The following is a 20,553-nucleotide window of genomic DNA, read 5'->3' on the forward strand; positions in this document are numbered from 1 at the left end:
CCTCACACTGAGTACAGCACTACAAGAGAAGCGAAATGACATCACTTACTTATCAGATATTTTTGGAAAATTAAATGAAACGAACCTGCAACTACAAGAGAAGAACATAAATATGTCCAAATCAAAAGGAGTAGTCGGAGCATTCATTGATAAACTATATATTTTTGAAGAAAATATACAGAGAAGATATCTGACCAAATTCCCCAACTTGAAATCTCTGTGGTGATTTTGAGGATCTTCAAACATATTGCCTCCACCTTCAAGCATTGAAAGAAGCTCTGTAGTCCCGATTCCAAGATTTGACTAGTCTGAAAATGCCAACTTGATTTATCGATCCTTTCAGCGTGGAAGTTAAAACGCCATGTCCTTCTGAAAGTCTGTTTCGGGAGTGTGGGCATGAAAGATTTTGGCGGCGGATAAAAGAGGTGTATCCAATCTTGTGGAATCCAATCAAATTACTATTATTAGCATTCCCCACAACATATCTAGTGGAGAAAGGTTTTAGTTCTGTATGTATATTGAGAAACAAACAAAGAAATAGGCTCGACATAATAGAAACAGGGGCTTTGAGGTTGCTATTAACCAACATTGAGTCAGACATAAAAAATTATGTGGGGGACACCAGGCCCAAATGAGAAATTAACAAATATTATTAAGCACTTATCATTTTACGAAATGTAAAAATAAATAAAAAATGTACTGATTAATTATTTGTTTCAATTTAATTGTGGGGGGGGGTGGGCGATTATAGTATTCACAACTGGTGAAACCTCTCTAAGGGGGCGATCATGTGAAAAAGGTTGGGAACCACTGCTTTAAAGGATGGTTATTTTCGAAGAACCTCAAAATGGAGAACCTTCAATCTCAAATAACTCAAATGTGGTGCAATTTTTTGGGAAAACTTAACAGACATATTTTAAAGTTCATTAAAAAACCTTTCAAATAAGCTCTGACAAAAGTTTTTTGCATAAGACACTTATGACAAAAATAAAGTCGCTCTCTGCATTTTTCTTTTTAAAATGTAACAATTAAACCCTCGTCAATACAACCCTAATAGAAATGAGCAGCTTCCCATTTGAAATTAACTATATTTAGATATAACTGATACGATACATGTGATTTGTCGGTTTGGAATGCTTAGTTTAGAAAAAATAGTTGATTAAATCGAAAATGACATTTTTGTATTTTTAAAAGAAGTGCATTTTTATTAAATAAACCTAAAAGTATTCAGGATACAAAAACCAACAAAAATCAAAATTTTCAGTAAAAGAAATTCTACAATTAATATTTGAAACATTTTTTCATATTATCAATACTTTTAGATTTATTTAAGAAAAATGCACTTCTTTTAAAAATTATAAAAATGTCATTTTCGATTTAATCAACTATTTTTTCTACACTAAGCATTCCAAACCGGTCAAATTACATGGATCGTATCATTAGGGAACTTGCCTAAAATTTTAAAGTCGAAAAAAATGCTATAAATCACAACGGTGCGGGAGCACGCCAAATAGAATTCTATTTCAGTGACGTCACGTTGCCTAGCAACCGTCGATTCTCCCATTATGAAATTCTATTTTGTGACGTCAGCAAAATAGAATTCTATTTGGCGTGCTTTGGGCCCTGGTGCGGGAGCACGCCAAATAGAATTCTATTTTAGTGACGTCACGTTGCCTAGCAACCGTCGATTCTCCCATTATGAAATTCTATTTTGTGACGTCAGCAAAATAGAATTCTATTTGGCGTGCTCTGGGCCCTGGTGTGGGAACACGTCAAATAGAATTCTATTTTAGTGACGTCACGTTGCCTAGCAATCGTCGATTCTCCCATTATGAAATTCTATTTTGTGACGTAAGAAATTCTATTTTGTGACGTCTATAACATATATATCAAAGAAAAAAAAGGTTTTTTTGTCTTTCGTTTAACCCCTAAAGACGATTAAAAATTCAAATTATACCAGCCAGCCCAAAACGCGGCCCTCATTGGTCGTGACGTCATATAATTGTAGAATTGGATGTCCTCGCCATTAATTCAATAGGTTTGGCATTCGTTTTGACAGTGACACTCAGTTTTATAAATATTTTGACAGATTTTCCAACCTCAACAAACTGGTAGGTATGTATATATTATTACAATGACAGACGATAAATGTCATTAAAATATAAATATAGCCATAAACATAAACATAAATAAAGTATAATTTTGTGACGTCACAGGTCGTTTGAACTATTTTAAATACGCAGAAGATTTTTTACATTTGTACTTTTAAGTTATTATGAGTTTTTAAAGCGTGAAATTTTGGAAATCTCATTTTTAAACAAAACTGAATATTATTATGTATTTAAAAAATGTGCAAGTTCCCTATTACACCTAAATAAGGTTAATTTCAAGTGGGAAGCTATTCATTGCTATTAGAATTGAAGCGCTTATTGTATAAAGGGTATAAGTCCACAATACTTAGTTTTGAGAAAAACGAAAAAAAAACTATTTAGTTTAGAAACTTGATGACCTATCAGATTTTGTTCTACATATGAAATGTAGAAGGAGACTAGTAGATTGACATGTGATACAACAAACTGGGATTTGAAAACGATTAAGGCAAAAAGTCGTTTTTAAAGGCTGGGACTTGATTCCTTTATACAATCAATGAAAAAAAGACGAAAAAGTGCTGCTTTTCTACAGTTAAATTATCAATTTATTTATAGAAAAAGGTTTATTATTACAAACAAGACCTAAAATACATCGTAAGACTAACTAACGTAAGGTAACCGAAGTAATAAAATAAACGACTCTGTAAACAAAATGACACAAACGATGGTGGCGCCACAAGAATTATTGTATAAAGGTAATCAGTCCCGGACTAGTTCCCTTTATACGCTCAACAAATATTTTATCGTGCGATATTTCGCATATGATGAGAGATACCAATTTCCTTTATAGACTCATCAATCTGTCGACGTTGGTTTAACAAAATGTATATCTCACTTTAATTTCGTACAGAAGTGGACTTATTCCCTTTATACAATAAGTGATTCAATTGTAATGAGTGTTTAATTTTTAAATTTCAAAAAGGAAAAAGCAGTGAGCGGCTTTATTTTTGTCATAAGTCTTATGCAAAAAACTTTCATCAGAGCTTATTTGAAAGTTTTTTTAAGGAACTTTAAAATATGTCTCTTAAGTTTGCCCAAAACATTGCACTACATTCGAGTTATTTGAGATTGAAGGTTCTCCCTTTCGATGTTCTTCGAAAATAACCATCCTTTAAAGAGCAATAACTCAGTCGTTATTGGGTTTACATAGGTAGGTAGGTCTTTCCGACGTGAATCTCTTTGTTTTTGTATTAGCCACAATTTTATTCGTGAGTTTATTTTTAATGAAAATGCATATTTTCAATCGCTAATAACTTGGAAAGTATCAACTTTGCAAAAAAATTTTATAGAATAAAATTTACTCAGAATTGGTTAATCTATCGACTTCCATAGTTACCTATTTTGATTGTTTTTTTTTTTTTTGTTGTTTTTACCCCCAGGGCAAAAGCCCGATTCGGCGTAGGGTAGATTTTGACAAAGATTAATTACAGTAGACTCGCGATTATCCGAGTCTAGGTTATCCGAGGCCCTCGGTTAACCGAGGCAAAAGTCATAACTGGTGAGTTACAACTTTCAACCTTGGTGCAACATCGCCACCTCAAAAAGAGGAATAATGCTTACGCAAAAATCAATCAAAGACGTTTTAAAACAGTAATATTGATAAGGTAAATGCTTTTATCTTTTATAGACAGTACTGTCTTAGTTTTGTCAATAAAATATCCACAGTTATGGTTGTTTAATATGTGTTTTTCTATCAGTATAAACAATCTTAGTGTTAACCGAGTTTTTGCGTATCCGAGGTAGTCACGGTCCCAATTACCTCGGATAATCGCGAGTCTACTGTACTACCTAAATCCAAATTTTCAAGGAAATCGACCTTGATTCTCAGAATTACACGAGAAAATGGCTGTTGATTGAACTACTGGGATAAAATGTTAGGTACCAAACTGGAACAAAATGTGTACAATATTAAATGGAGTCGGAAAGTAAACGCGATGTTCACTGAGAATGGTGGTTAAAATAATGGGAGGTGTATGGAACGGGTATGGAAAGTAAACGGAACGTTCAGTGAGATTCGACCTTAATCCGACTGGACTAACTGAATATTTCTATTGAAGGATGGATATATCAATATATGTTCGAGTACTTTAATTTACAAACCTATTTTTTACTTATAGTCCAGAAAGCCACTGCGCATCCGCTAGGAAAAATATTCTAATTCGGATTTTTTGCACAAACTTACTCAAAAAGGACTCCTTTTAACAAATTTGCATGTTGCCAGGACCAAAAGGTGGTCAAAAATTTTTTAAACGTTTTTTTTTTTGTTTTTTTTCCTAAAATTATTTTTTTTGCATGGAAAGAAGTTTTTTTAGGTTTTTTTGGATCATTCCAAACAGAAAAGGTATTTAGTGACTTTTCTCTAAAAATGATAGTTTTTGACATATAAGCGATTAAAAATTGAAAAATTGCGAAATCGGCCATTTTTAACCATCAAAAACTGTGTGAAAAACTGAAAATTTTAATGTTGCCAAGGTAGGTAGATATTCTTTAAACATCGATTGATGAAATCTCGAAGAGTCTTTTGCAATACAATATTCAAAACTCCTTTATTTTTTAATTGCTAATCAAGCGTGCGCGACACTATTTTCCACCGACAGTATGGTGCAAATGAAAGGAATAAATTCGTTATTTCGTAAACCGGCGACTTTAAGGAAAAATCCAGAAACAGGTCGATTTTTATTTTTAAGTTATGATATTGTGGCATATATGGTATACTAGTGACGTCATCCGTCTGGGCGTGATGACGTAATCGATGATTTTTTTAAGTGAGAATAGGGGTCGTGTGGTAGCTCATTTGAAAGGTTCTTCAATTCTCTATTCAGTAATGTAAATATTTACATAATTATTTATACAGGGTGTCGTTCTACTTCTTTTTTTGTAAAATAATTTAATTTAATAAAAATGTTTTGGACACCCTGTATAAATAATTATGTAAATGTTTATATTACTTAATAGAGAATTGAAGAACCTTTCAAATGAGCTAGCACACGTCCCCTATTCTCGTTTAAAAAAATCATCGATTACGTCATCACGTCCAGATGGATGACGTCTCTAGTATACCATATATGCCACAATATCATAACTTAAAAATAAAAATCGACCTGTTTCGGGATTTTTCCTTAAAGTTGCCGGTTTACGAAATATCGAATTTATTCCTTTCATTTGCACCATACGGTCGGTGGAAAATAGTGTCGCGCACGCTTGATTAGCAATTAAAAAACAAAGGAGTTTTGAATATTGTATTGCAAAAAACTCTTCGGGATTTCATCAATCCATGTTTAAAGAATATCTACCTACCTCGGCAACATTAAAATTTTTAGTTTTTCACATAATTTTTGAGGGTTAAAAATGGCCGATTTCGCAATTTTTCAATTTTTAATCGCTTATATGTCAAAAACTATCATTTTTAGAGAAAAGTTACTAAAGATCTTTTCTGTTTGGAATGATCCCAAAAACCTAAAAAAACTTTTTTCCATGCAAAAAAAATAATTTTAGGAAAAAAACAAAAAAAAACGTTTAAAAAATTGTTGGTCCTTTCAACATGCAAATTTGTTAAAAGGAGTCCTTTTCGAGTAAGATTGCGCAAAAAATCCGAATTAGAATCTTTTTCCTAACGGATGCGCAGTGGCTTTCTGGACTATTAAAACAAAACAAAAAAGCTATAGGCTGCAACAATTAAATCATAAAATAATTTTTTAGATGTGGGACTTATTACTCTTTCTCAGTATATCCTTTTGGATCCACTCCTTTTATGTTTTATGATGGGCAGTTTTATGGGAGCTGTTAAAGTATCATCACAAAAAACTGAAGAATTTTCTCCAAAATGGTGGTTTTGGTTAACTTTTACTGGAACCATGTTAGCCTGTTGTATATCTGTGAAATTTGTAGGATTATTTGTAGTGTTGCTAGTGGGATTAATGACAATATGTGACCTCTGGAGAATATTGGGCGATATGGGCAAACCTGTGGTAAGTACAATTATATGTAAATTATTTAGTCGGGGACAGGGTGTCCCCGAAAATAGTGCGTTCCTTTAAGGTACCTATGGATATAATACACAATTTAGAACAAAAAAGTCCTATAACATTTTTTTTCTAAAGTTAACCGTTTCCAAGAAAAAATTACATTGTTCTTCATATAAGTGAATTTTTATTTTCATAAATTTGAATGACATGGCAACGTAGCCTAGAAGAACTTGCTGTGACTGTGGAAATTTAACCAACCCCTTATTTATTTACTATTTGATGTGTGATTTTTGGGGTTGTTGACATTAGTACCTGCAAAATAATTATTTCTTGCTTTAATAATGTGACATTTTTGCTATTACATATCTGAATTAATTAAGTATAATTAAGGCTCGAAATTTTACATAAATTATAGCTTTTAGTTAAGTAACTATGGTTTAATTCCTAAAATGTAAATGCACTTAGGAAAAATTATTTGTACCTATGTACTTAATGTTTTTCTGAAATCTGTTGAAATATGGAATAATTTTAAACGAATTGATAAAATGTCAATTATTTACAATAAGAAACACATTATCCTTTTACTAAACTAGTATTATGTGTTTATTAAACTTTAAAGTTGTTGAATACAAGGGGTTTTAACTGAATTACGTAGTTTATAGTGGAAATTAAATACAACAAACGTTTAATAATTCTAATTTAATTTTTTACATTATGCTCGGACTATCAGTAGTTTGTTTACTTGTGATCTAAAATTAAATTAGATGTTTGTAGTACCGGGTGTCCCAATAAGAATGGCTCTCGGCCATATCTCAGGAACCATTTACACTACAGCTTTGGAAAAAAAATTTTATAACAAAAGTTGCCCCGAGAAAAGCATGGAAATTATTTTCATAATTGTAAGTCCACCGCTAGAGGGCGTAATTGAATATCAAAAATTAAAAAATCGAAATTTTACAAAATTTGCCTAATGAAAGGGCACTGGAAATCCGATTATCGTATTCTTCATACAATTCTGTGCATATTTTATTTTACAAGTTTAAGTCTACCTGTGCAAATAAGAGGTGGGGGTGTGTGGGAACCTTGTTATGAAAAAATTGCTATAAGTCCGGTTCTGCTTAATCGATTTTTACAAACTTGATCTTGTTCAAAATAGCTCTTTTTCGTCAATGTAATAGTTATAATTTGGAAACAGCCTACTACGTAATATGCGGGCTAGAATGCGCTATTTATTTTTTTTAGAAATCTAGTTTTCTTTGGAAAATATTAAATACAAGTGTGTATTTTTTTCCTGTATTACAAAATTAGACCAAATTAGCAACAGAATACCGAAAACCGCATATCGATACCTTTTTTCTATCTCGAGATATCTTAAGAAACGTGTAAATTTTAAACATAACTGTTGCTGTCATATAAGTGGAAATATATAGAAGCACGTAGTGTGCTATGGAAAAAACAAAGGAACATTGTCCAGATGTCACCGTATATAATGAATTGAAACAACAGTAAGACAAATAACACTATAAAATATAACAAAAAAATAGTGTGTGTACTTTGTACGCGAGTAAGAAATTATACTTCTATTATTATGATTTTAACGAAATAAATATATTTTAAACAGTTTAATTTTATTTTTATTTAAATATTACACTAATTTTAATACTTAAAATAATAAGAAATAAATAGAGTTATTATGTAAATTTTTATGAATTTGCTTTTCTCTCGATGAATCGTAGAAAGTGTAAAAACGTCAGATTTTCTACACAAATTTTTAATTTTTATTTCATTATATTTTAATATCAATTATCCTATTCTCAACTAAGATAAATACATAACTGTTATTGTCACCGGTAAACTAAGTTAAGGAAGTCAAAGTGGAAACAAGTAGTGTGCTATGGAAAAAAATAGAACTATTAGAAGTATTAACTTCAGAAAGTCATCATGTGTCAAATTATGTGTCAAATCAGTAAAACATAAAAATTTATTCATTGATGGTTTGTTGCGGTTTGTTTCTATTAAATTTTGTATAAAATTTATACAGAATGAAATTCAAGATGATTCTTAAAAACTAAGAAGCATTTGACATGATAGCCACATTCTTTGAATGCATAAGAAATGCAACTGTTGCGGCTAGAATATATGCAATGAAATATCCCCAAAGACGTCACCCCAGTAGTAGAGTTTTTCATATTTTGTTGTGATTTATTATATACGGTGACATCTGGAAAATGTTTCTTTGTTTTTTTCCATAGCACACTACTTGCTTTTATATATTTCCACTTATATGACAGCAACAGTTATATTTAAAATTTACACGTTTCTTAAGCTATCTCGAGATAGAAAAAGGTATAGATATGCGGTTTTCGGTATTCTGTTGCTAATTTGGTCTAATTTTGTAATACAGGAAAAAAAATACACACTTGTATTTAATATTTTCCAAAGAAAGCTAGATTTCTAAAAAGAAAATAAATAGCGCCTCCTAGCCGGCATATTACGTAATAGGCTGTTTCCAAATTATAACTATTACATTGACGAAAAAGAGCTGTTTTCAACAAGACCAAGTTTGCAAAAATCAATTAAGCAGAACCGGACTTACAGCGATTTTTTCATAACAAGGTTCCCACTCACCCCCACCTCTTATTTGCACAGGTAGACTTAAACTTGTGAAATAAAATATGCGCAGAATTTTATGAAGAATATGATAATCGGATTTCCAGTGCCTTTTATTAGGCAAATTTTGTAAAATTTCGATTTTTTAATTTTTGATATTCAATTACGCCCTCTAGCGGTGGACTTACAATTATGAAAATAATTTCCAGGCTTTTCTCGAGGCAACTTTTGTTATACAATTTTTTTTCCAAAGATGTACTATAAACGGTTCCTGAGATATGGCTGAGCGCCAGCCTTATTGGGACACCCAGTACTTAATTGACAATAATTTCTATAATAAATGTTCAAAGTGCATCGCGATACGACGAATCTAGTTGTTAGTAATGCCATAGCTAACTAAATTATGTCGGATAGTTTCTGCAGCATCAAAAATGGGTTCCTGTAATTCAGCTTCTGTTTGTATTTCATGTCGGTTATCACGCAGTAACGATTTCAAAAGTGCCCAAAAATAAAAATCCAGTACATTGAATTCGAGATTTTGTTGGTGGCCACAGAATGCGTCCATTCCTACCAATTCAACGATGAGGATAAGTGGTATCCAGAAGATTTTCCACAGCTCTGGGGATCCGTCGTGAAGAAACCACATTTCACGTCGTGTTTACAAAGGCACTTCAAGAAGTACCGGCAAAATATTTTACAAGAAATTTATAGGCCTCTCCATTTAGTGTTCTGGGTAGGTAATTCATAAAATATTGCACCCTTTACCCGTTCTGTATCTTTTACAAAGTAACTGATATAATATTTGTTTAGCCCAAAATACCTACTTGTTAAGAAATGCCTCTTCTTTTGGTACAGAATAAAACTAGATAACCAATTATGCAAAATATTCAATGTCAGTAACATCAAACAAACCAAATTCTTGGTTTGTTTGATGTGAGGGGACTACCATCCACAGGGTGGAAAAATGTAAACACTAGACCCCTGCAGAAATGTATATCGTTTGGTTGATATTTACATTACTCTACCTACCAGATACAATGAACCTACAAACCTATTTTTAATTGTGACTGTCTATTTTTAGATTTTTGAATTGTATGTTGCCAGACTTCAATTTGCATATTAAAATGTATTTTTGTTTTTTGGTCAAACGGCTGAATTTAGAAAAAAATGTTTTTTTGGTCTACATTGTGCCTTCTACCTATTGGGACCGTGCAAGTTCGGCAAAGCGACCTCTATTTCTACGCTCTGTACTTTTATTCGCACTTTTAATTATATTGACCAATTATATTAGTCCTGGTTGCTGGATAATTGTCAAGACCATAGTCCAAAAAAATAATAAGAAGAAAAAATAAGATGCTGGTTATGTTATGCAAACGTAAACAATTGTATGTAGTAAATAAAATTAGTCATTAAAATGCAGTACTGCAAGCAAAATACAATTAATTAAATTTACGTTTATATAATAATTGCATATCATATCAATATTGTGGAGCAATATATAATTTTTCTGCTTCAATGACAGAAGGTATGAAATATACGTCAATTTGACAATTTCAATTGACAATATGAATTATTTAAGATAGTTGCAATATTTCTCCGTGACTCGCGCACAGTCGTTTCTCGTTTCCCTTCCAAGTACTTGCACACCGCGAATACCTTTAAGGAACGCACTATTTTCGGGGACACCCTGTATAAAAATTACAGTGCAGTAATGGTACTTTTCGATAGTGATACAAAAAACAGTGAGTTTTATTTACACAGTGAGTTGAACTTTGTAAATATATAACTTTATAAATACCATGTATAACATAACAAACTTTTATATTTTTGTAATGGAGAAGTTAAGAAGATTTCGAATATATAATAAAATACAGGGTGTCCCATTTAAAAAAACGTAACTTTGGTCTACCACTATATTATCGAACATCCTGTAACATTCTAACTAATTTTGAAATGTGAAGCTCAAAGTTGGCTACAATTTTTGTTATTAACTGTTATTGCTATCTATTACTAAACGGATCTACGGAGCTTTACCCTACTAATCATTTACCCTGTATAGGAGGAGATAACTAAAAAAAATCAGATAGGTACCTGGATTTGTCACAGTCCCAAACAAGGTCTTTTGATTGTTTCCCTAGTGCAATATGTGGATTGAATGAAAGTTTAGATATAACATAGATTGTTGTAAAAATAATTTAATAAAAGGTATTTGTATGCATTTATTTACGAGAAATTAAATACAACAAATAATAAATAAAAAAAATACTTTACAATCACATTGGTGCTGTATTAGCAATTGTTAAGGCCTCAGACTTTTTCTTTGTTTCACTTTTATTTTTCTTGAATAGCATTCCCATTGTAATACCACCAAACAAAATCAAGCCAACTGTAGAATTCGAAATAAATTTTTTGGAACAATCACTAGCATCATTTATTTTTAAGGTAATAATTTGATTTGCAATATGTGTTGCTACTAAACCAACAGCAGTATAATATGGCCAGGTTTGCGAGTTCATTACTCCCGATATCACAAGGCTTCCTATCATTGTCGATGCAAAGCCACTCAACCATAATTTGGTATCTTCGTCAAATTTAAGAGCAGTTGACTTGATACCTACTCTTAAATCATCTGTTTTATCCTGATGTGCATATATGGTGTCGTAAATAATAGTCCAACAAACACCAGCCATATATAAAGGCAAGCAAACTGGCAAATCAACATATCCATGAATGGCACTATATCCTAAAAGAGCACCCCAGTTAAACGTAAATCCTAAAACTAGTTGTGGCCAATAAGTAATTCTTTTCATAAGTGGATAACTGATCACTAATGCTAAAGAGCTTGCCCCAAGGAATACACTTGGCCAATTCAGCTGTAATAGAATCGCCAAACCAACACTTAATTGTCCACTAAGAAACACTAGGGCTTGTTTCATAGATATATCACCATTCACCAGGGGTCGTTCCTTAGTTCTTTCAACTTTTCCGTCAATGTCCTTATCCCACATATCATTTATGGTACAACCAGCTCCTCGCATAACTAATGCACCTGTTGCAAACAATGCCAGCATGTAGGGATCGGGTAGAGCTCCAGGAGCTGCAGCCGAGGCAATACTCCAACTGCATGGCCAAAATAATAGAAAGGTCCCTATGGGTCGATCAAATCTTACCAATTTTAAATAGGGCTGTATCGATTTTGGAGAGTTTGATACTAATTTTGCAACTAAAGTAGGTTTTGGTGGTGCTTCATCTTCTATGGGATTAGTAAAACTAGAATTAAATATTGTTACACTACACAATTGTTTCCTCCTGAGCAAATGCGACTTGTCAAAATTTCTTATAACTATTCTTGATAACATTTTTTTGGTATATTAAATTTTCTATATGAATTATACTATCTTTTAGGATACATGTTTTATTATTAACGGCTAAAATAATATGTAATCATGTGTAATTATTTGAGGTTATGTTGTGTTATGATTAAAATTATGTCATCAATGTCATGGAATGTGTGACGCAATTGACATTGATATTTCTTTCATTGGCCTTTTACATTTCTGATTCAGCTCTTAATATGGGTGAGGATCAAGGTCAATGAATAATAATTATTATTATTTTTTCCTGTTTAATCATGTGTTTAATGAAATTATTTATTAAAAACTATAGAATTTCAATAGAATCGGTTCAAAACTATATCAATAGAATCGGTTAAATTAATATTTATGTATTTATAAAAAGTTAAATTTTTATGAATTGAATGAGAAATATTTTTATGGAAACTAATTATTACTCCTAGATTTTTCGAGAAAATTATTAAAAATCACTTTCACTATCAAGTGAACTTTACCCAACATCTAGTCTATGTGGTGAGACCGCTCCCGCCTGAAAAAAATTGTGACTCGGGTTTCTTTGCGGATTCCTATTCAAAAATGTCCCCTTTAAACAAATCTGAAGGTTGCAGGGCGGAATTTTTGGACAGAAATTGTTTAAACAATTTTTTTTAACAAATACAGAAGATCATCTTTTTTGCACCCAAAAACATTTTTTTACGTTTTTTGGGACATTCTAAACAGGAAAGGTCTTTTAGTTTTTCTCAAAAATTGATAGTTTTCGAGTTGGGCGATTTAAAATCTGAAAAAAAAATTCGAAAATACGCATTTTTGAGGCTTAAAAACTCATATTTAAATTAGTATTTTTGAGGTTGTCCAGTACTTAAATTAAAGCTTAGATATTCATTTTAAAGATTCTGAGGAGTGATCGGATCTAACTTCAATGTAGGCTGTTGTTTTTTAATTGTTAATTCTGCGTGTCCATTCAATTTTTTTTGCCGGTGCGGCGCGCTCCATTTGAACAATCTCCTATTTTCATGCAGATAAACATTTTTATAGGTTTTCTGGGTTATTCTAAATAAAAAAGGTATCTTATCATTTTTCTCATAATTTAATAGTTTTTGGAAAATCTGAAAAATGCGGAAACACGCATTTTCGAGGGTTGAAAACTCATATGTAAAATATTATTTTTAAGGTTACCAAGTGCCTAAATTGAAGACTAAACACTATATTTTAATATTTTGATGAGTAATCGGGGCTTATTTCAATATAAACCGTTGTTTTTTAACTAACAATAAAACACTGAAAACGTTTGTTTTCTTTACTTCCACAAAATTTATTATAACTATATGACTACAGCTGTTTCGGCAGAGTGCCTTTCTCAAGTGATGTAGTTTACTATGTGTTTGCCTTTTTAAAGTCTTTAACTGAAGAGATTGAGGAGTGGGGAGCTGTTTGTCTCGAGTTGGTCATTCAGAATTATATCTGTATTTTTTAATTTATTACTTTCCATAGATTCTAATGACGATAGATTAAGGCTTTTATTTTGAATATGCAGACTTTGAAACTCTTCATTAAAAGAATGATTATGGTCTAGAAGGTGAAGCGCGTATGTAGAAGTGTCTGTTTTTCTATTGTTGAAAGCCCTTTTGTGTCCTGCTATCCGTTTGTCAAAGGTTTTTGAACCATAATTTTTAATTATGGTTCAAAAATATCGTAAACGGTTAAACGCACCTGAGGGGTGCCGGGCAAAATTTTTGGACAGAAAATTTTAATAATTTTACAATTTTTTAAACAAATTTCAACAATCACCTTTTTACCCAAAAAACATTTTTTTTTAGGTTTTTTGGATCATTTTAAACAAAACAGTTCTTTTAGTTTTTCTCAAAAGTTGATAGTTCGAATTAAAACCGATTTATAAAAATTCGAAGATACGCATTTTCGATGCTTGATAACTCATATCAGTACCTAAATTGAAGTATAAACATTATGTTTAAGGATTATGTAGAATAATCAATTATTTCAATTTAGATCATTATTTTTAATTGTTAATTAAGCGCGTCCACTCGAATTTTAAGCCGCAGTGCTGCGCAGTGGTAGCGCATAATTAACAATTAAAAAACAACGGTATAAATTGAAACAAACTCGATTACTCTACAGAATCTTGACATTAAATGTTTAAGCTTCAATTTAGAGACATGGTTACCTCAAAGATAATAATTGATACAGGGCGGGGCATTAGTGTGACAAAGTCCAAGTACTCTTTTGTCGTAAGAGATGTGAAAAAAAGTTATTTAGGTAAAAGTTGGGGCATAGATAGGACCATAATCTAAAAATATTTTTAAATATACAGGGGCGTGCGTATTGACAGGGTGACACAAACTTATGTTTTTTAAAATGGAACACTCTGTATATTTTTACATTTTTGGATTCCCCTCAATGTTTCCTTTCTTAAAATATAGGGTTTTGTAATATTATACGAGGTGGTTTAAATGATAATTACGTTTTTCTGTTAATTTAGTAGCAACATTTACACCCTGTAGAATTGTAGTGATTTGACATTTGACATTAAATTTTTATTTTATGTTTACACGATTTTTAATATAGTCTACTATTGTTAAACATTAACAGTATAGCGAAATGTTTAATTTTAGTATACACGGTTGGTCGAAACTCGGAATGAGTATTTTCTGAGTTTTTTTAATGGAACACCTTGTATTTTAGTATTGTAATAAAATTATATTTTATGGTACTTTGTTTATTTCTTAAGCATTCCCTATACCTAAGTGCTTTAATTTGTAAAGTGCACTTTACATCAACAATAAATTGAACAAGAAATTGACAAAGTTATTCAAGGCCAAATCTGACTTATACAAAACATCCAATTTTGCCGTGAATAAAAAGAAAATAAAGAAATTTGACAAAATAAAACATATCCAATTGTTCTATTTCATCAAATTCCTTCATTTTCTTTTACAAACCATACATTTTGTACACGTCAATTTTGGCCTGTCAATTTCTTGTTCAATTTATTGTTGATGTAAAGTGGACATAAGTTATTCGTGATTCTTTAAGCCAAACATTAATTGCAACGAAAATTACGTGAAATTTTATTAGGTGGCCGTGAAAATATTCAATCAAAAATAATTTTTCGAAAAAAAATTAATCATAATCTAGCCTGATCCTTAATTTATTTATATTGGATGAGATATTCAAATAAATTCGTAGTTAAGATTGTTGGTGCGTAGAATATTAATAAAAACGAAACAATATTCTACCTAGTACATTAAAGTTGCTTAAAAATTTGACATTATACTATTTTTATAGTTCCAGTTGCTTTTTTACCATTACTAATATGAATTTTTCTAATGAGGAACTGATTAATAAGATTTTTGTGCTAGTGGAAAAAAATGTGCTACTAGCAATAAGAATTTTTCATCAGAAATTCCCTGATAGACGACAACCAAGAAGAGAAACGTTTGAAAATATACTAGAACGGTTTCGATGGACTGGACACTTAGATTATAATAAATCTGATGAAACAGAAACTATTGTAAGTGAAGATAACAGGAATTAAATGTAATCCTTAGTGTCACTGAGGATCTACATATTAGTACAACCGTTCTTAGAATCTAAGTATCTAGTCGGTTGAGACCGTTTTAGTATACTTTCAAAGATTTTCTTCTTGAACAAACTGAACTTTTAATTTTCTCTTCTTGGTTGTCGTCTATCAGGGAATTGCTGATGATAAATTTTTATTGGAAGTAGCTCATTAATGCACTTAGGTATAGGGAATGCTTAAGAAATAAAAAAGTAGCATAAAACATCATTTCATTACAATACTTAAATACCATTTAAGTGTTCCATTTAAGAAAACTCAGAAAATACTCATTCCGAGTTTCAACCCACCCTGTATATTAAAATTAAACATTTCCCTATACTGTTAATGTTTAACAATAGTAAAATCGTTTGAACATAAAATAAAAATTTGATGTCGAATCGCTACAATTCACGAATAAACCACCTAGTATATTATTACAAAACCTTATAATATATAAGAAAGAAAACATTGAAAAGAATCCAAAAATGTAAAAATATACAGGGTGTTCCATTAAAAAAAACATAAGTTTGTGTCACCCTGTCAATACGGACGTCCCTGTATATTTGAAAATATTTTTAAATTATGGTACTATGTGTGCCCCAACTTTTACCTAAATAACGTTTTTTTCGTATCTCTTACGGCAAACGATTAATTGGACTTTGTCACACTAATGCCCCACCCTGTATCTGAGTTTTCAAGCCTCAAAAATGCGCATTTTCGCATTTTTCGAATATTAAATAGCTTGTAACTCCAAAACTTAACTTTTGGGAAAAATGACAAAGACCTTTTTTATTTAGAATATCCCAGAAAATCTAAAAAAAAATATATTTTTCGGAGGAAAATAGGAGATTGATGAAATAGAGCGCACCGCACCGGCAAAAATTGGATTGACACGCCTAATTAACAATTAAAAAACAACGGCCTACATTGAAGATAGACCCGATCTTTCTTCAGAATATTGAAAATGAATGTTTAAACTTCAATTTAAGTACTCGGCAACCTCTAAAAATACTAATTTAAATATGAGTTTTTAACCCTCAAAAATGCGTATTTTCGCATTTTTTTAGATTTTAAATCGCCTCATAACTCGAAAACGATCAATTTTTGGGAAAAATTACAAGATACCTTTCTTATTTACAATGGCCGAAAAACCTAAAAAAATATTTTTGGGAGCAAAAAAAGATTATCTTCTGTATTTGTTTAAAAAAATTGTTTAAACAATGCTGACCAAAAATTCCGCCCGGTACCCTTCAGATTTGTTTAAAGGGCACATTTTTGAATAGGAATTCGCAAAGAAACCAAATCAGCAATTTTTTCAGACGGGAGCGGTCTCACCACATTGACTAGTCTTAGTGTTACTTTTTTAGAAATTAGTTTTTCTACATACATTGAAAAACAGTTTTTAGTTTTTCGTAGAAAACTCTATTTCTTCTTACCTGATTAACCTCATTAATCTTTGTTTTGTGATTTTAGAGCCATACCTTAAAAAATCTAGTTGCAAGAGCCCTGTGTTTGATTCTTCTTCCAATTATTCTCTACATCACATTTTTCTACATTCACTTACGAGTTTTGAATAGAAGGTTTGTATAATTTTATTACATTTTTCTAGTTTATTATTGTTTTCGCCCACTTTACAATATTAAAATGTGAAAACCTTAATTTATCAATGTTTTTCTGTTCGTCCGTAAACACAACTCCATTATTAAAACAGATAGAATGACAAATGAGATGTCAAATGAGAACTTATAACCCAAAGATGGTATTAAAAGTGAGAAATTTGACCTCGGACTTCCCAGAGTTAAAACCGGAAGTACTATATTTGAGTCACCGAAATAGTACGAGCGATATATTATTCGACGCGCCTTTGCAAGACGAAAACAAATGTATACTTCTGGCTTTTATATCACTTCCTGTTAAAGCATTTTAACGCAGTGTCTTAAAAATGTTAGTATTAAAAAAATTGACTGGTCTACTCAAAGAGCAGACCTTAATCTTATTGGGCGTATATGGAGCCTTCTCTAAATCGTGTAACACGTCATATACCTGCTTCAAACATATGTGAAGAGCTTCGAACGGCTCTCATTGAGGAATGGACCTCTTTTCCACAAAGAGGCATCGAAAATGTGATCAGTTCTATGCCAAATTGAATGGTGAATGTCATCCTGGACCGTGGTGGCAACACACGTTATTGAAACGAGTTATACTTGCTGTTTCTTGACTCTATTGGGACCGTGCAAGTTCGGAAAAGCGACACCTAGTTTCTACGCTCAGCAAATTTCTTCGCACTTTTAATTATATTGGCCAATTATATTAGTCTGTTCAGAACCTTCAAGCTGAACACATGTAAATAAGAAGCAATTTGTCTAATTATTATCTTATCATATTGTATTTAGTATAAATCCATAGTTAGCCAAAAAATTGTTTGTGTTTAATGTTAAAATTATTATCCAGTAAGTAATTTCTACAAATCTAATTACTAAGTTTATCAACATAAATATACCTAAATATAAAGAAAATAGGCCAGTATATTATCAAAATAAGTATGTCGGAATGTTTTAAAAATTCCTAGCTATAACTAGGGGAAAACAATGAGTTACCAACACGATAACCAGGAACAATCTACTAGTTATCCATTCAGTGAGGACATAAATCCAGAAATTAGAAGAAACAGCTTAGCACGAACTCCTCCACCTGTAAGCACTCAAAAAGACAGTTCCAATCCACTAGATGAACAGCAGAAAATAGTCAAAACATGCAACAACGATCTACAATCACATTTATCAAATTTTCAAATAGATAAACCGCAAGAACATCTCCCAGATGCAGATGTAGCAAAAAGTGATGGTGAATGGGTAGCAGTCCACCACAATAAACGTCAACGCAATGACGACAGTCCTGATTTGAAAAAAACCAAACAAGCTACACTCAATGATTATTGGCTGAGTAAAACTGTTCATACATCTAACAGATACGAGTTACTTGAAGATGATACATTTCGTGAAGAAGTTGTAACGTTGGAAGACCGAAGAGAGGATCAGCCACCACCCATATTTATACAAAATGTTGAACGCATCAAACCACTACAGGAATTTCTACAGAAGATAACTCCAGGTAAATATACTTTAAAATTTCTTGCTAACAATCAAATTAAAGTTCAAGCTGATTCATCAAAAACCTACTCATTAATCGTAAATTCTCTATCAGAAAAAAATACTCAGTACCATACATACCAACTAAAACAAAACCGAGGATTCCGAGTTATTATACGTCATATCCACCCTTCAACAGATCCAGACGACATTAAAAAAGCATTGCTGGATCTCGGGCATACTGCACTGAACATCTCTAATATTAAGCAAAGGGGTACAAAGAAAGATCTGCCGCTATTTAATATAGAACTGGCTATTCACAGCAATAATAAAGATATATATGAGATCACGAAATTACTCAACACCATTTTCACAGTTGAGGCACCGCATCCGAAGAGGAAACTACCTCAATGTCAAAGATGTCAACATTTTGGCCACACACACAATTATTGCCACAGGAGTCCGCGCTGCGTAAAATGCGTAGGAGATCACCTATCGTCTAAATGTCCAAAAGAAAAGAATATAAAAGATGTCCAATGTGTAAATTGTCGAGAAAATCATCCTGCAAGCTACAAGGGATGTTCTGTATACAAAGAGCTGCAAAAGAAAAAATTTCCATCGCTTCGAGAAAAAAACGCAAGTCAACCACCTCGTGTTGCACATTCGGCAATCACTCAACCAAATATCAGTTATGCGAACATTGCTGCAGGAAAAGATAATAAAAATACAACTAACACAAATGAGACTACTCACGAAATAGAAACAGCAACTCCACAACATATACAAAACAATTTAGAACTTGTGGTACATAAGCTAATGGAAAGAATGGATAAGATGTTTGATCTAATAATGTCTCTGATATCTAAGCCTAACCTTCAACACTAAACTTAAGATGTGCTGTTGGAATGCCAATGGCTTAACTAATCATTTTCACGAAGTAAAAGCTTTTATTTATTCTCATAATCTAGATGTTATGTTTATTTCCGAAGCACACATGACTATTAAGAGTTATTTTAATATTCCTAAATATTCAACCTATGTAACTCAACATCCATTAGGAAAGGCCCATGGAGGTACGGCAATTATTATAAGAAATAATATTAAACATCATGAAATAAACAAAATTAGCAGAGTTAACATTCAAGCCACATCAGTGTCGGTAGAAGATTCACAAGGCTCGATTATTTTATCTGCTGTTTACTGTCCACCGAATAAAATAATTAAAGCTGATCAATTTACTGAATACTTTAAGATGCTCGGACACCGTTTCATTGCTGCAGGAGATTACAATGCCAAACATCACAAATGGAGCTCCAGAATCATAACCTCACGAGGGCGAGAATTATTAAAAAGTATTAATGAGAATCATTTAACTCCTCCTCTCTCTACTGGACAGCCTACTTATTGGCCCACTGATAGACAAAAAATTCCCGATCTTATTGATTTCGCTATATTAAAAGGAATAACACACACCTATATCCAAATCTCTCCTTCTTTTGACCTATCATCGGACCATTCCCCTTTCTTCATAGACCTACTAAGCCAAATTCACAATTGTCCTAAACTTCTAACACTTTGTAATAAAAGAACAAACTGGAGTAGGTATAGAGACGAAATAAAATCATCCATTAACCTAAACTTGCCTCTTAAAAGTGACAGTGACATAGAAAATGCAGTCACTCACTTAACTACAGTTATTCAGAAAGCTGCTTGGTCGTCCACCCCAGAAATTACCTACACACACAACTCCGAGTCGTATCCTGCTCACATAAATACACTTATACTGGAAAAAAGAAAACTAAGAAAGAG

The 20,553-nt window shown here is 31.9% G+C and overlaps 2 protein-coding genes across 2 annotated transcripts in view; one reads left to right on the top strand and one right to left on the bottom strand.

Moving 5' to 3' along the window:
• LOC126883255 (protein O-mannosyl-transferase 2) overlaps nt 1-20,553 on the top strand; it is a 169,343-nt gene that overhangs the window by 53,005 nt on the left and 95,785 nt on the right. The window contains exons 6-7 of the mRNA XM_050648550.1: nt 5,850-6,118; nt 17,129-17,235. Coding sequence (XP_050504507.1) covers nt 5,850-6,118; nt 17,129-17,235 — 376 coding nt within the window. The remainder of the gene's footprint in view (nt 1-5,849; nt 6,119-17,128; nt 17,236-20,553) is intronic.
• On the bottom strand, nt 10,930-12,211 carry LOC126883256 (4-hydroxybenzoate polyprenyltransferase, mitochondrial). Its single transcript, XM_050648551.1, has one exon. It carries the CDS (start codon nt 12,082-12,084, stop codon nt 10,999-11,001), a length of 1,086 nt encoding a protein of 361 aa, XP_050504508.1. The 5' UTR covers nt 12,085-12,211; the 3' UTR covers nt 10,930-10,998.

Source organism: Diabrotica virgifera, chromosome 4 (assembly GCF_917563875.1).
Source record: "Diabrotica virgifera virgifera chromosome 4, PGI_DIABVI_V3a".
Lineage (NCBI taxonomy): Eukaryota > Metazoa > Arthropoda > Insecta > Coleoptera > Chrysomelidae > Diabrotica > Diabrotica virgifera.